The sequence below is a fragment of the Schistocerca piceifrons genome, chromosome 3 (assembly GCF_021461385.2).
Source record: "Schistocerca piceifrons isolate TAMUIC-IGC-003096 chromosome 3, iqSchPice1.1, whole genome shotgun sequence".
In the NCBI taxonomy this organism is placed as follows: Eukaryota; Metazoa; Arthropoda; class Insecta; order Orthoptera; family Acrididae; genus Schistocerca; species Schistocerca piceifrons.
The window spans coordinates 649,872,467-649,890,162 of NC_060140.1; the positions used below are offsets into that span (position 1 = coordinate 649,872,467).

The 17,696-nt window shown below is 36.4% G+C and overlaps 1 protein-coding gene across 1 annotated transcript in view; it reads right to left on the reverse strand.

Moving 5' to 3' along the window:
• Positions 1 to 17,696, reverse strand: part of LOC124788941 (glutamate receptor ionotropic, NMDA 2B-like) — a 282,134-nt gene that overhangs the window by 59,269 nt on the left and 205,169 nt on the right. The window contains exon 10 of the mRNA XM_047256228.1: positions 7,903 to 7,968. Coding sequence (XP_047112184.1) covers positions 7,903 to 7,968 — 66 coding nt within the window. The remainder of the gene's footprint in view (positions 1 to 7,902; positions 7,969 to 17,696) is intronic.

A 17,696-nucleotide genomic window follows, 5' to 3' on the forward strand; every position in this document is an offset into this window, starting at 1 on the left:
TTTACAAAATATTCTTACTGCTTGCATCAGTAGAATAAATATCTTTTCACAGAAGATTGTAATGTAAACAATACTGAGTTTAAGTATGCAAAGTATGCTAATCCCTCTGGCTATAGTTCAATGCAATGAGAGAAATATCTATAAGCAAAGCATGCAAAATAGAACTTTTTAGTCAATTTATTCATACGCTGGTGCCAACTCAGTTTCTTATCCATCTGGATGCCAAGGAATTTCATCAAATGCAGAGTTTTGTTTTGTGTGTGTACTGTGATGTCTGTCGCTACTACTTACAAGTAATTTTATTTGTTTGGAATTGCACAGTGTGAATCTCTGTAAGATGGGAAATTAAGCAGTGAACCATTTGTAAACCTTTTCAAATTTTTTCCTGATTATATTTAAAAACAAAGATGATGTGACTTACTATACGAAAGCGCTGGCAGGTCGATAGAAACACAAACAAACACATACATACACACAAAATTCTAGCTTTCGCAACCAATGGTTGCTTCGTCAGGAAAGAGGGAAGGAGAGGGAAAGACGAAAAGAAGTGGGTTTTAAGGGAGAGGGTAAGGAGTCATTCCAATCCCGGGAGCGGAAAGACTTACCTTAGGGGGAAAAAAGGACACGTATACACTCGCACACACCCACATATCCATCCGCACATACACATGAACCCAACAATTACATTTGTTATTGTCACTGTTGCATTTCGAAATCATTTCTGTCGTCTTATTTTCTCTTTCTGTCTTTTGCCAGTAGTTTCACTTTGTATTCACCTTCTCCTTTTTACCGTAATCTACTATACAATTTTATCCCGCCGATATATACTCAATAATACGTAAACGTAATAATACGTAACCCACTTCCAAACCATAACCAAAAAAAAATTTTTCCGCTTTCAACAGTGCCGCCACTATAAAATCCACCGTTTCTAGTTCACAAACAGTTCCTTTCACCTATTAAACAACCATTTCGGCTAGTTCTAATAACTTTCGCTTTATTTCCATTTCCGTTTTTTCACACATCATTGATCATTTTTAGCCGCTTCCCACAGGTTTTAACATCATTATTTCTTCGTCAGACAATTGTTAGCCTCATTCTCATAATTTGCCACCACAAAACCACTCCTTTTAATACATTTACACGTAGTTTTTTCGCAATTTTCCCGAATTTCTCCACCCTTTAACGTGTTTTGGCGGCAACACAACCACCTAACTTTTATGCACATCGTTGTCTACCAACGCAAGTTCACCACAGGATCAACACAGCCCAGCTTTCACCTTTGTCTCTCCCCATATATATATTTTTTTCATTTTCATTTCAGCCTCTTGTTACACTTTCCACCTTCTAATACCATGTCACCCTCACAACACCCCCACAACGACCCCATTAAGTTTTATTTACATTCCCTCCGCAAACAAGCCTTCGCCCTAGCCAGATTACGCTCCCATATTTTATTTTCTCAGGCTTGTCTGACATTTGGCAGTACCCCCAAAGGCCTCACACTTAAAGTTCCCATCTCTGGCTGCAACCCTTTTGTGTATGTGCGGATGGATATGCGTGTGTGTGCGAGTGTATACCTGTCCTTTTTTTCCCCCTAAGGTAAGTCTTTCCGCTCCCGGGATTGGAATGACTCCTTACCCTCTCCCTTAAAACCCACATCCTTTCGTCTTTCCCTCTCCTTCCCTCTATCCTGACGAAGCAACCATTGGTTGCGAAAGCTAGAATTTTGTGTGTATGTATGTGTTTGTTTGTGTTTCTATCGACCCCCCAGCGCTTTCGAAGGGTAAGTCACATCATCTTTGTTTTTAAATATATTTTTCCCGTGTGGAATGTTTCCCTATTATATTCATATCATTTTTTCCTGATTATGGGTGTGTTTCTATCCTTTATTAGTTTGCTTATTGTTTGTCCACAATAAGTTGATAATTTTCGCTGGTGCTGCCAGTAGCAGAGAAAATTGCCACCAATTTATAGACATTAATTTGTTTTCAAATGCTGCCAATATTTCCTCATGTATCATGGCTGCTTTCATATAAGCAGAGCCCACAGGTAACAGTGCCAGCACTGCAAGATGGTGTCAGTGCTGCTTTTCCCTTATTGCTCCTCTCTCCCTCAGCATTCATAATACAGGGGGCAAGGCTCTCCTCAAACCATTCCTAACAGCCACCACACAAATTGTCAACTTATAATGGCAAACAGTAGGTGATCATCAGACATTAGTGTTGTCTGTCGTTTGTGTAGCAATGGGATACTGTGCCAATCACAGTTTGGATTTGAGGAGACACAATCTACTGGGATAGCTATTTGTATAGTCACTGAACACAGAATAAATGATAAATGATAAAATATGACAATTTGGGATCTTCTGTGACTTATCCAAGAAACTTGGTTGTGTCAATCATAATATTCTACAGAGAAGTTAAGTTTTTATGTAGTATGTAGTTCAGCTCATGCCTGCTTTAGTTATTATTTAAGAAACAGAATGCAGAAAGTTATCCTAGGCTGCCTAAATAATACAAAGAGGGCTGCCACATCATGTGCATGGGGAGAAAGCACAGTGGGAGTTCCACAGAGCTTGATTACTGGCTCACTACTGTCCTTCCTTTATGTTAATGCACACATTTTATTTGAATCAAGAGGGAGGATTAGTCCCATTTGCCAATGGTACAAGCATTGTACAAACAACAAAAACAGTAACAGATATTTAGATATTTTTGTGAATGTCACTGACTGATTGGTTACAAATAGAACTAGCTTTTTTAAAAAAATAAATACAAAAACAGCTCATTCAGTTTTGCACTGCCAAAAGCAACATACCTCCTATTAACCTAGTATATCAGAAGAAATAATTAACAAAGTAGAAAGTTCTAAGTTCTTTCTTTTTGAGTCATTGGTCTTTTGACTGGTTTGATGCAGCCCATCACAAGTTTCTCTCTTGTGCCAACTGCTCAGAATAGCACTTGCACCTTACATCCTCAAAGTCAAATGGTTCAAATGTCTCAAAGCACTATGGGACTTAATGTCTGAGGTCATCAGGCCCTTAGACTTAGAACTACTTAAACCTAACTAACCTAAGGACATCACACATGTCCATGCCCGAGGCAGGATTCGAACCTGCAACCGTAGCAGCAGCGCGGTTCTGGACTGAAGTACCTAGCACTGCTCGGCCACAGCAGCTAATCTTACATCCTGAATTAGTTGTTGTTTGTGTCCCAGTCTCTGTCTTCCCCTACAGTGTTTACCCTCTACAGCTCCCTCTTGTGACATAGAAGATATTCTCTGATGTCTTGAAGCATGTGCTATCATCCTGTCCCTTCTTCTTGTCAGTGTTTTACATATGTTCCTTTCTTCACCAATTCTGTAGAGAACCTCATCATTCCTTATCTTATCAGTTCACCCAATTTTCAACAGCCTCCAATAGCACCAAATCTCCAGCACTCAAATTCTCTTCCTTTCTGGATTTCCCACAGTCCATGATTCACTTCCATAGAATTCTGTGCTCCAAATGTGCATTCTCAGAAGTTTTTCTTTTAATTAAAGCCAATGTTTGATAACAGTAGCCCGTCTTTGGCCAGGAATGCCCTCTTTGCCTGTTCTAGTCTGTTTTTATGTCCTCCTTGCTTCATCCATCATATGTTATTTTGGTCCCAAGGTAGCAGAATTTCCTCTTTGTCTATTTCACAGTCCTCATGTTTGATTTTAAGCTTATCACTAAATGTGTTTCTGTTATTCCTTTTATTTAAATCTTTCTTTGGTTTTCTGTCAATTCATATTCACACTCATTAGACTGTTCATTCCATTCAACATATCTCATAATTCTTCTTCACTTCCACTAAGGAACACAATGTTGTCAGCTCCATTATCATTGCAATGCTGCTTGTCTGTTGCCTCATTCATTTCATCAAAATTACAACATTCAAATAATGTGCCATGGCCCACTCCATATTATCCTACTATGTGGCAAAGTGTAATGTTCTCTGACATATCTTGCTTCGACTTATCACAAAATGAAAGCAACATGTATGCTAGACACTACCTCACTGAACACAATCAAGCAGACTGCATTGTTGAGTGACGTAGTGGACAAATGTGTAGTGTCATATTTTGGAGCACCATTGGCTATAAAATGATCTCATGTTCTATGTATTGAGGATAATATGAACAGCAACCACTTTATAAGGAAGATTGCAGATCGTGAGACACTGTCCCCTCTGCAGGCAGCTTCACATGCCATATTTCTGCCCTATCACATGGTCAGAGAAATGTGCAAGCCATTTTTGAAGAACAAAGGGTACCACTGATTTGCTGGCCTGCAGGTTCACCTGCCATGTATCTCATCAAACATGTCTGGGACATGGTAGGTCAGCAACTTGTTTATTTCTGACCCTCCTGCAATCACTGTCAATGCTTTGTAGATGTATCTACAAATTGTGTAGCAATCTGTACCCCAGCAGCATACCGTGGTGTCAAATTCCATCTACAGTTCTGTAATTATAATCATTTGGGTATTGTCATTTCCTAGTTTATGGAATAAAATTCATTATAACCACATCTCCCCTCCTTGGTGTTGGTATTTTCACACACAGTTGTGTGTGTTCCTGTGTCTTTTTCCAATTTTCCTGTACACTTCTTCTGCTTTTGATTTTTGAGAATTGCATTTGGTATTACTAGTTTAAATGTATTACAGAATTCAAGGAGTTTTGCTTCCCTTATGTTACTTTGAATTCCTTTCCTACTACAATGTTCCAGCTTTAAATTCCTTTACATTCTGAATCACTCATTCAGTTCCCTCACATACTTTCTAGGTTGTCATTCTCTGCTTGTAAAATTCACATGTGTACCTGAATTAGAGATGCTGAAGTTGGTTTGGTTTTGATTCTGTTGAAAACTATCCTACTGTTAAACTTTTAATAGTAATTCACTACTAGTGCCTTCCTATTCATGATGAATCCCGCACCTGTTACAACATTTTGGTATTATCCTATACTCACCTGACTAAATATCTTTAACTTATTTCCATTACACCTCACTGACCTCTGCTACAGCTGTTTCAAACCCTTGCATTTTCCTTTTCAAATTTTATAGTTTCCTGAGCTGCAGGAGTTCACTGTCATATGTCTGTGAGGTGTGCTTGCTTGTGTGTATGAATGGTGTGTGTCTCTCTGTTTCTCTTTTGTTGATGAAGGCTGTGGCTGGAAGCTTTGTGTAAATGTCTTTTATTGTGCCTGTCTGTGACTTAATGTGTCTTCCTTATTGTAAGTAGCAATCTATATTTTCCTACAGTCTAGAAACTTTACTTTATAAAATTCATAGAGCAAAGTTACAGCAAGCTGAAGCATACTGGTACAATGGTAATTGCTTACTAAATACCTTATGTCAAAATTTTATGTAACCTAACGAAAATGTTTTTGAAACCTATACTGTGTACTACCCATCATGAAAGCTGGAGCGCCCAGTAGAGGGTGATACAGACCAGGTTGACTACCACTGCTCTAACACATAGGGTGTTACACTCTCAATGGTTGCGAAACCTTTACCTCATGGCCACCCTTTTTTAGTTTAGTTAACCCAGGAGGGATCATCATGAAATATTCTTAATTAGAGGTTACTTTTCCAATGGCCACTGTCTGTGTCCTTAACACAATAGTTTCCTCATTTACTTTCTGTATTACCAGGACTTCTTAATCTATGCAGATACTCCTACCTATTAAGTGCAGTTTGCCATCCCAAGAGCTGAAGGGTGCCCTGATCATTTTTTGCTTCACTTTTATCTTCTTAATAAAAAGCCACTGGAAACTTAAGTTTGACTTTGTTATTGTCTCATACAACTATTTTTAGGGGAAATATAACTTAATTGAATAGAATATTTGCTATACAGGAATAGGGCATGAGAATATTATCTGTTTTCAGAGGTTACATATCATACATTCATCATTTAGGGAATCTTAGCATACAGGATGTATCCAGAAAATAAGTTGAATAAATCCGTAAAAAAACCAATTTATTGAAATAAAAGTACAAATGTTAAGTAGTCTTCAAAATAGCATCCTTGGGCATCAGTACACTTTTTATAGTGATTCTGCCATCTCTGATAGACTTCCTGGAACACACTGATGGGAACATCCTTCAGACACCTCATCCTGGTGGCTTCCATGGTATCTGCCATCCCAAAATGATGGCCCTTTATGTTTCTCTTTATTTGAGGAAACAAAAAGAAGTCTGTTGGTGCCTTATCAGTATTTCATGGTGGCTGGAGCATTGTTGCCACACCGTGCTTTGCCAGGAACTCACTAACAATGAAGGCAGTATGAGAAAGCATGTTATCATAATGGAGTCACCTATTTACAATAATCTCCTTCCTGGCAAGGACCACCCAGTTTTGCAGCCTTTCAAGGACTTTCATGTAAAATCAGCCACTGACAGTTTGTTCCCATGGCTCAAACTCCAAATGGACATTGCCTTTGAAATAAAAAAAAGATGAGCTTCACTTTCACCCAGGTTTTTGTCATCCTTGCCTGTTTTGCTTCAGGGAAGCCCTCATGTGCCACTCTGCACTTTGTCTGTTTCATCTACATCTGCAATGATTCAATGGCATGTCACTGTTCAGTGAATTGTGGCATTTTGATCTCTTGATACTTCACTTGAATGCAAGCACACACATGAGAAATCCACACTGGGCAACAGCCAGCAGGCAACTGGTACGGAAACATTACCTTTCCAAGACTGCCCACCAACTTTTCCCCCACCAATTGCAGAACTGCAATCTTCTGGGTTGGCAGGAAAAAAATCATTCAACTTACTTTCCAGACACACACTGCATATACAATATATTTACCTTTTAATGCTGTTAATTGTGAGTATGTTAAAGACATAGAGGGAACTGACTATACAGTAAACATCATGATGAAAGAAAAATATTCTTAGACTTGTACCATTTTCTGTGAAATTTGTACGTCTGTTAAGAATTTAGAATTCAGTCAATTGTTGAGCTCAAAAAGTTCTGAAAATACTACACAGATGTACAATATAAGTTTAGAATTAATGAGAAGTGAATCTATCAGCCTCTGTATCAATAAATTGTATTAATGTATGGTCCCTCCCACACTCTATTATGGATACATCTCTGGTTACCTTTTAGAGATGGTAACATCAATGTGCTGTTTTGTTTACATAACAGCTTTCGCTACTTGATAAAAAAAAGTTGCAATAGTATGATTGGAAAAGCAGCTGCTTTTTTCAAAAGTAATGGCTTTTCTATCTGTGGAATAAGATATAACTTATTATTACTTGAAATATGCGTACTTAACATATGTTTCAAATTATATTTGCATTAATAACTACTGATGGATAATGTAAACCATAATGATGATCTGTCACAGTGTTTTTGCTAATATGTAACTGGCCCATTCCACATTCCTCAATGTTTATCCTCTTACTGAGACTTATGAAATATATGTTAAATAGTACTTAGAATATGATGATACTTAGTCAATTACTTAAATGTTTAAAATAAAATTGGATATGTTTTCAGTTTGGGGCAGAACATCTGGACTCAAATACTCTTTTAAGAATGAATACATTTTGTAAAATTGTCATTGCACTACAAAAGTAACACAATTGTAAGTAAATCTCCCTAGACACCCTAAAACAATACTGCCAAAGAAAATTTGCAGCACAACAACTGTTAACTGGCAAATTTAGGTAACATGGATGATTTATAGACCATATAATATTACAGTTTTCATGTTTTTCTTCATTTGAGTATGAAAGCAATGAGTCACCATCTGTAACAAATAATCTAAGCTAAAATGTTTTCTTCCAGAGTTTTCTGATGTTGCATTGTGATGAGATATGAGGATTTTGGATAGTAGGATGCCGTGCAAGTGTCTGTGCACTTACTGACGATCTGCAGGCAGCTCGTTGCAATTCAAACAGGATGCCCAGCTTCTGCCTCGTTTCTTCTTTCTGCCAGAGTGCATGATGGACACACATACATTCCAGTTAGCGAAGATCTAGCTGAGTTTCAGCATATGCCTCAAACCAAGAATTAAGAATTCCATTTTGCTTGCATATTAATGAATCAGGAGGAAAGACTAAATCATTTCAGTGCTACATTCTGCCTTATGATGGTCATAGAAAATGCATTCCATTCTTGTAGTGTGTCCTGTGTTCTTCCAAGTATTTACAAGACAAGTATATGTCCATTCCTTATGTTCATCCAGTGTTCAAATCTCTGTTAGGTTGGTAAATTTCATGCATATTTGTCACAGAGCTTTAAAAATTACTTCTCAAGGTGTTTCTGTAATAACTGGCATAAATGTGAAAAAAAGTCATAAATGAAACTAAAAGAAGCTATAGATGTTTAGTAACAGTAATTTCATGATGTTATCTTCAGTCATTTCTCAAATTCAGTAGTGAGTAATGTTTTTTTTCTGTGTCATAAAGAAGAAATGTTATGTTCAACAGCTATTAAATGCTTCAGTATACTTCTTCTACATATCAAGTGAAATATTATATTTTTGGGTATCTGTTAGCATGATGATAGATTTGTCAGTAGAAGCAGTTTCCCTTAATATCGTTACACTGTAATTGTGTTAATTTGATTGTATGAGTTTCCACAAAAAATTGACTGCATTTTTCATCTTTATGACAAAGAAGCACTTTTATGTCTGCCAAATTATAATATTTATTCAAGTCAGATAAACAAGTGGCTCTGTATCTACTGTAACCAAAACAGTTGAAAGGTATTTCAACTGTTATGAACCTGCTGCATTATTTTATGAGCTTTTTAGTTGTTTCAAATCTGATTTGCTGCTGTTGTGACTCGTCATGTTAAGACTGAAGAAGGTAAATTAATGAAACTAATTAAATCACAGTGTGTCTGACAGAACTACATTTGTGAGGTACCTTGGTATTAACTGCATGTTTGTTCTGACTCCAAAGCTAATTAAATATATAAATGATTTTGACAAAAATTTGCTTCACTATGCCTTACTCAAGTAAATGTTTTACAGAAATAGTTATAAAATATCTAAAGTGGATTTATAATGGAAATCTAATAAACGGAATATTCTGTATTTATAAAGGTTATCTGTTACATATTTTTCTAAATGCATTCCAAATGAATATCTGACAACAATCCAATTTAAAAATATGTAAAATATGATAAAGGCAACACTCACTACAGTGGATTGAAGTGTGGAGCACAGACATACATAACAGAAAACAAAATTCATACTAGCTTTTGAGCACTGGTTTTTTTCTAGTAGTAGTACATACATTCACACACACACACATGCACACACACACACACACACACACACACACACACACACACACACACACACACACACACACACACCATAATGCACTATGAGGGAATTATCTAAATAAGATGGGAATTGGTAGATGTGATATACATGTACCAATAAACAAATGATGACAATTTCAGAAAAGTTGGATGATTTATTCAAAAGAGAGAGAGCTTCACAAACTGAACAAGTCAATAATGCGTTGATCCACATCTGGCCCTAATGAAAGCAGTTGTTTGGCTTGGCATTGGTTGATAAGAGTTTTGGGGTGTCCTTCTGAGAATATGATGTCAAATTGTGTCCAAATGGTGCTTTAGATAATCAAAGTCCTGAGCTGGTTTGAGGGCCCTACTTACAACGCTCCAAACATTCTTAACTGGGGAGAGGTCCGGTGACCTTGATGGCCAAGACAGGCATGAAGGCAAGCAGAGGAAACTCTCACCATACGTGGGTGGGCATTATCTTTCTGAAGTTTAAGGCCAGGATGGCTTGTCTTGAAGGGCAAAAAACAGGTCATAGAAGATCATCAATGTACTGCTGTACTCAAGGTTGCTGTGGATGAGAACCAAAGGGTTCCTGTTACGAAATGAAATGGCATTCTAGACCATCATTCCTGATTGTTGGGCAGTATGGCAGGTGACAGATTGATGTCACGCCCCTGTCTGGGGCATCTTCTTACACCTCTTTGCTTGTCATTTGGGCTCAATTTGAAGCAGGACTCACCACTGAAAATATTTCCACTCCAGTCAATAAGATTCCAATCTGAAGACCTATCTGGAGACACCCCAGATTGTGATGGGATAGTGACAAGACTGTCACCTGCCATATAGCCTGACAACCAGGAATGATGGTCTGTGGTGCTTTGGCCATAGGGGTGAGTCTGACCCATCTGACATGTTAGCCTGCCTGTTTGGATAAAAAGAAAGAAAGCTCAAACAATATATTATTTGCTGGGATGACAATGACTTTATTTGTTCATAGATCAAATAATACAGAAAATCTTTAATTTAATGATCCGAATTCATCTAAAGATGACCAATGTAAATCTCCTAGGCTGTGCACTTCTGGAGGAAGCCAAACTCCAGAAAAAATTGGCACTCTCGATTCTAGAGAAAGTCAAGAGTTGAGTGAATCTGATGAAAATAAAGAATTAACAAAATTTCTAAAAGCAGAAGCTGCTGAATCTTCTAATGAAGAGAAACAGAAGAATAAAAGACAACGAAGAAAACCAACCTGGATGGAAAGTGGTGAATTTTGTATGGCAAGAAAAGTTGATGCACTTGAATACAAAGATCCAAACTGTTTTTCAGAAATATTGCAGTCAAATGAGAAGGAAGAATGGATGCAAGCTATCAGTGAAGAACTTCAATCACTAAAGAAAAACAATACTTGGGTGCTGGTTGACTGTCCGAAGAATGCCAAAGTATTGCAAAAACGAAGAAGAATTAAAGATTTACACTGATGCAGATTTCGCAGGTGATAACCAGACAAGATGCTCAACAACTGGAATTCTTGCAAAGTACTCAGGTGGTGCAGTGTCATGGACAAGTCAGTTGCAGAAAGTAGTGGCCACATCCACAACTGAGGCGGAAATAATTGCAGCTAGTGAAGGAGCGAAAGAGTTAGTTTGGTTATGTCGTCTGCTATCAGAATTAGTGGAAATGTCGGGGCAGCCTCCAGTTCTTTACATTGACAATGCTAGTGCATTGAAGTTAGCAAAAAATACAGAATATCATCGACGTTCTAAACATATAGAGGTCTGACATTTCTATGTTCGTGAAAGATATCTGAACGCTGAGATTTTCTTGGAACACATTGATGGACACAACCAGTTGGCAGATATTTTGACGAAACCCCTTGAACGAGTTCAATTTAATTTTCTATGTTCAGAAATTGGCATGCAAGAGACAAAGCAATAATTTCATGATTTTTTTCTTTTGGAGGAAGTGTTAAAAGAAAAGAAAAAAATTCCTTGATGTCTATATTTATGTGTTGCTCCATGACTCTGCTGTCAGTATTTTATTCTTGGCTTGTGTGTAACTTCTGTGTTTTTTTTTCAGTAAATGTGTCTTTTTTTCGTATCCAGGGTGTAATTATAAAGTTAATAAAATGTTTTCCTGCCTTTAAAATAATATTTTTCATCAAGATGCAGTGTAAGCAATCAAGAGAGAACAAATAAGCCTCTTGTTGACTCATTACTACAGGCTATGCATAATTACATAACTAAATATAGAGTAAACATGAACATCTATATCATCATAAACTAAGAGTAAATGGCATGGAGTTTATACACAAAACAAAGTGCTTCCTGGATAGTGCTCTACTTCCAGCAAGAGGGCTGTTGTAGTGACTGTGGCCAGCAGTTCTGTATAGTGTAGTGCATGAGTGTTTGATGTGTGTGTTGTATTGGGAGTGTTCAATTTTGTGCTGTAAAAGTAGTTCTGTGCTGGCTGACAGGAAGTACTGTGTTTTGTCTATAAACTCTGTGCCATTTACTCTTAGTTTGTAATAACATATATGTTCATTTTTGCTCTATGTTTAGTTCTGTGATTGTACATAGCCCTTAGTAATGAGTCAACAAGAGGTTTATTCATTCTCTCTCAAGTTTGTCATTGCGTACACTGCATCTTCTGTATTATTTGATCTACAAATGAATGAAGTCATTGTCATCCTAGCAAAGAATATACCATTTGTGCATTATTTATTTTTATCCAAACAGGTAGGCTAAGCAGTCGGACAGGCCGGACTCACCCCTATGGCCAAAGTGCCATTTCTTTTCATAGCACAATCCCTTTGGTTGTCATCTGTGACACCCTTACAGCACAATGGTACGTTGCTGATATTTTACGCCCCATTTTGTCACCCTCCATGGCAAGTCATCTTGGGCTTTCACTTCAACAAGATAATGCCTGTTTGCACATGGTGAGAGTTTCTCCATGTTCGCCAAATCCTACCTTTGCCAGTAATGTCACTGGATCTCTCCCCAAGTGAGAATGTTAGAAGCATTGTGGGCGGGACTCTCCAACTAGCTCGGGATTTTGATGGTGTAACATGTCAAATGGACAAAAGTTTGGATGATATCCCTTAGGAGAACATCCAAAAACTCAATCAATCAGTGCAAAGCCAAATAGCTGCTTGCATAAGAGCCAGATATGGACCAATGTGTTACTGACTTGCTCAATATCTGAAGTTAATTCACTTGAATAAATCATCCATTTTTTCTGAAATTGTAATCATTTATTTGTTTGTACATTTAGATCACATCCGCTGATTTCCATCCCATTAAGATAATTCCTTCATGGTATATCGTTTCTTCTTTTTTTTGTCTTAAAGTGTATTTATTAAAGTCAGATAAACAAATGGTCTTTATGTGGCCACTGGCGTATGCATTTAGGTGGTTGTGTGTGTGTGAATGAGTGTACCATTGCTAAAAAAAGAGCTAGTGCTTGAAAGCTATTGTAAATGCTGTTTTCTGCTATGCATTTCTGTGCTCCATGCATTGACCTTCTTATTTTACATGTTGCTACATCCAGGAATTTCCATTAAGTTGCAAATATCACTTTTCTGATATGATATGTGTGTTGGAGACTTCAATTTTTTTGGAGTATTTTTGTTTCATATTCACTTTGCCCACTGACAATGCAGAAATTGAATATTGACAAAGCAACAAAATAAAGATGAAATACTTTTTACATAACTGTGTACATTCATGTACTGACAACAGTCTTAAATGTACAGCTGAAAATTTATGAGAAATGAACAAATAACAAGGATATCAAAGAAATATGACAAACTGGTATTTTTCAGATTTCAAATTTGTGAAGTTTCCAAGATAAAATGAATGGAGGAGTCTGACACACTATAATACAAGGTGTGATTAAAAAGTAAAAGAAATTTTTTTATTACATGGGCTTTGTACATCTGATTTTAAATTATTTTTGGCTTGTTGGTGTGCTCCTGATGTATGTTTGTGTTTTCAGCTGTTTTGAATAGTTAGTTTATTGTTGACAATCAAAAAAGTTATACAAGGTTTTGAGTGCTTCACAAAGTTTTACTTTTAAAAAAAGATGGATCAAATAACTTGTAAATTTTGATGAAAAATAGAATAAAGGGCATAGCTGAATTTGAAATGTTGACTGTGGCTTTTGGCAAATCTGATATAAGCAAGACAAAAATATAAGCAAGACAAAAATTTATGAGTGGTATAAATGGTTCAAAGAGTGTTGAGAAGATGTTGAAGATGATGACTGCCCTGGACACCATAGCACATCAATTACTCATGACGATGTGGAAGAGGTAAAGAAAATGATTCTGGAAAATCACCAAATCACCATCATGGAGGCTGCCTAAGATGTTTACTTATTCTTTGGACCATGTGAAGCCATTGGTTTGGATGTTTTGGGCATGAAACATGTAGCAGCAAAGTTTGTTCTGAAATTGTTGAATTTCGACCAGAAATGACATAATGTAGATGTCACTCAGGAATTGCTGCATGAGGTTGATAATGATCCAGAACTCCTAAAGAAGGTTATAATATGTGATGAAACAAGAGTATATGAGTATGACATCAAAACCAAGGCCCAATTGTCCCATTGGAAACTGCCCGTAGGGCTAAGACTGAAAAAAATTCAACATGTTAAATGACATGTGAAGGTTCTTCTCAGCGTTGTCTTTGATTGCAATTGGATAGTGCATAATGAGTTTCTGCCTTATGGTCACATAGTCAAAAGGGATATTACACGGAAGTAATAGACTGTCTGCATGAAAAATCTGAAGACAACAACCAGAACTGTGGCAAAACTACTCGTGGAAATTGTATTGTGATAATGCTACCACTCACAACTCAATGCAATATTTCTGGGGGAAAAACAAAACCGTTATGTTGAATTAGCCACTGTATTCACCAGATATATCCCCCTTTGCCTTCTTTCTATTCCTGAGGTGGAGATGAGCCATGAAAGGGTGTCATTTCACCATCACTGATGAGATAAAAACAGAATCACTAAAGGAACTGAACACTATAATGAAAAGTGAGTTCTAGAAGTGCTTCTAAGAACTGAAAAAGCACTGACACATGTGTGTCATATCTGAGGAGATTACTTTGAAGTGGACAAAGTAGATATTGGTGAATAAATAAAGATTCTTTAAGAAAAACAAAATTCTCATTACTTTTTGGTCATGCCACATACAAATATTCAGTGACATCAAAAAGTGGAATATTAAAAAGTAAGGCTGTTATCAGAAGTGAGCATGCTTTATATAAGATTTGAAAACAAATTATGCAAATGTTCCTCCAACCCACAGTAATCAGTACTGAACATTAAAGGTTAATGAGATTGAAAATGTTCACACAAATGTTTATAGATGCATACTGCTATTTGTGTAGATTGCAACATCCAGGAAGAATGACACAACTAAACTGAAATTGGAAGACGTGTAGAGCCATTTGATGTTTAGTAGGCCTACAATGTGCCTGGACAGGCTAATTTTATGCCAAACTCACTGAGTTCAAATGGAATGTGAATGTGGAACCAAGTGTCTGTATACTCCATTAAGCTTAGATGCAATATTAGTAACAGATGAGAGTTAGTTGACTGGAGAAGAATGATTGGTCTCCAAAAATGATTTGTCATACCATGATATTTCAACTTGTTTATCACAGTTCTCCAGCAATCACTGTTGATGGTTTGCCAACTCTCATGTAAACATCATGGAAAGAGAATCTCAAGAAATATATCCAGGTGCTCTTTGATTCATTGCCATAATATTTGGAATCTCTGATTGCAGCACATTGTGACAATACATTTATCAATATTCACACCTATGTAATGTAATGCACAGAAAAATATTATAGATTATCTAGGAATGTACTGCAGCTCAGAAAGATTGTCAATGATATGATATGAATATAGGAAATGATGTAGTAATGTCATATTGGAATTTTGTAAATTAATTACTTTTTCATAATACTGTGGTCTTTTTCTTCACTTCATGGAGTAGTCTTACAGCCTGTTCCAGCTTCACCTGCACCATTTGTTTCTCAGTCATCCTACATCTCTCTTACCCACTGGTTTACAGTTAATTACCCGTTTAACTAACCTGTCCCCCCTCCATAAGAGTGGCATGTTGTTTTCATTTTACACAACCTTCCTAGATTTTTTCATTTGTACAGTATATATATTTGTACTTCACATATAATGTTGTTTTTTGTTTGATCTCTGAGTGCATGTTTTTAACATTCCTTATAAATTTTGTTTCAGTTGACTATATTTTTGTCCTTCGTAGCTAATATCCAAGATTCTCCTCCATCTGTTAGAAAAGAAGTATCAATTACTTCAAAGAAATTTACTTTGTGCCCTTCCTTGTCACACAGTGTTCTGCATATTTTGCCACATATTATTGGTATTTTTTAAATTTGTTAGTGGCATAATTTTCATATTCATAGTTAATATTGCAGACTAACACCAGAAAGTGCAACATCTGTCTTTCAATTATTCATCTATTGCTATTTTGGATAGTAGTGGAAATTCTCCTTTGAGGACCATTACTTCAATCACTGTTATTGAAATTTTTAGATGGTGGTTTTTATACACTGGACTAGGCAATGTATTGTAAACTGGAATTCATTTTCTGTCTTCTGAATAATTGATTGGTCATCAGTAAAGAGCAGAGTGCTTATGTTTGCGTGTGTGTCCTGGTATTAACTGACACCTTGTTTAACTTTCCATTTGCACTGTCTAGCAACATCATTCAAGTACATATTGAGTATTCCAGTTGAAAGGAGACGCACTTGACACACTCCTCTGTTGATATTTATTGGTCCTGTCTTCTTTTTCTCTCTGTTTATTGAAATTTATGCATTATGATACAAACTCTTTATTAATTGTATTAAATGTCTTGGATACTCTTGTTTTTCCAATATGTTCCAAAGCTTGCTTCTGTTCACGCTATCTGTTGACTTTCATAATCTAATATGTCTAACATGAGTCTCCAGGTTTTTGTTGTTTTAGATAAAATCTGAGTGCTGAAGTTTGCTGTCCACTTCTTGAATGCATATTCACTATCACAAATATTGTTATTGTCAATGACAAGATCAAACCACATGATGGAATTGTTGTTGAAGAGAGCTATCATAAACTTTTATTTTCATTACTTCAAACTAACTTATTTTCAGTATTCTGAAGTGTAAAAAAATGTGCAACAAATAGCTCAGTTTTGATGATGGTGTTTGAGTTGTCTTCTTGGAGCACTTAAAACATGAAAGAAATCCACGATGACCAGTAAATACAAATTAACATGTCACCCCTGTATTATAGAATTTTTGAGGTATTCTAGTGACACAATTCAGTAATTTTCATAAGGACAATTGCAAATATGAAAGAGAGGAGAAGTGATAAGAGTTTCCGTGCAAACTGAATGATTGCAACAAAGACAAAAGTAAAGAAGCTTCTGATATCACAACTGTTAGTTTGTTTTAGTGTGATGTTGTAACGAGGCAAACTAGTGAGACCACCTCAAATCGAGGAAAGGATTTGGGGGAAGGGAGAAGTGGGGGACAGATATCTGCAACCTATTATCAGAAGTTCATATTTTCAGTATCTCCCAGGAACTTACTTTCTGCAATTTTATTACCAATCAGGTAGATGTAAAGAGATATTAACTGTGTTGTCTGTTTATTGCAGCAAGCTGTTCTAAATTTCTCTAATTTTTCTCTTATTGTGCAGTAATAAAGTTTTATGTGCGTTTTACATCAATTATTGCCTTAATCTCTTTTTACTTGCGAGCTGATGAAGTCTAGTAAATAGAGGATGTAAGTTTGATAGCAGTGTATATTATGAATTGCAATATATTGCATACTCAGAAATGATTATTTACACATTACTGAATCAATTATGTGTTCCCTGAAATAAGCAGTAATATTAATTGTAATCACTTGATTTGGTTGCAAGATACAAGATGTTAATAGCAACCCTTAGCAATACAATAAATGACATGCATAATTTTCATGTACGGTACCATAAATCTTCCAAAGGGAACCTTTCAGCAAAACGTATAGCAAAGGCAGTGATAGTTAAAGCTTTGCATGCCTGATTGAAGCTTCATGATGATGACATAAATGTTCTTTGAGATTTCAGCAAAATGCACACAATTTTAAATGATAGGGTGTAAGAAATGAAGTCTCAAATGTAAGCTTGTGGGAGATATACTCTGCAACAAATATGTAATATGCATGCTCCAGCAGACAAGTTTTCATTTGAAAAATATGTGAAGTACATGCTTCACAAAAATTCAGTGTAGCAAAAGGCAGTGAAGCCTGTTTTAAAGTACATTGAAAAGATAACCATACAATAATAACAGTAAAAAATGACAGTTGACTAGAGA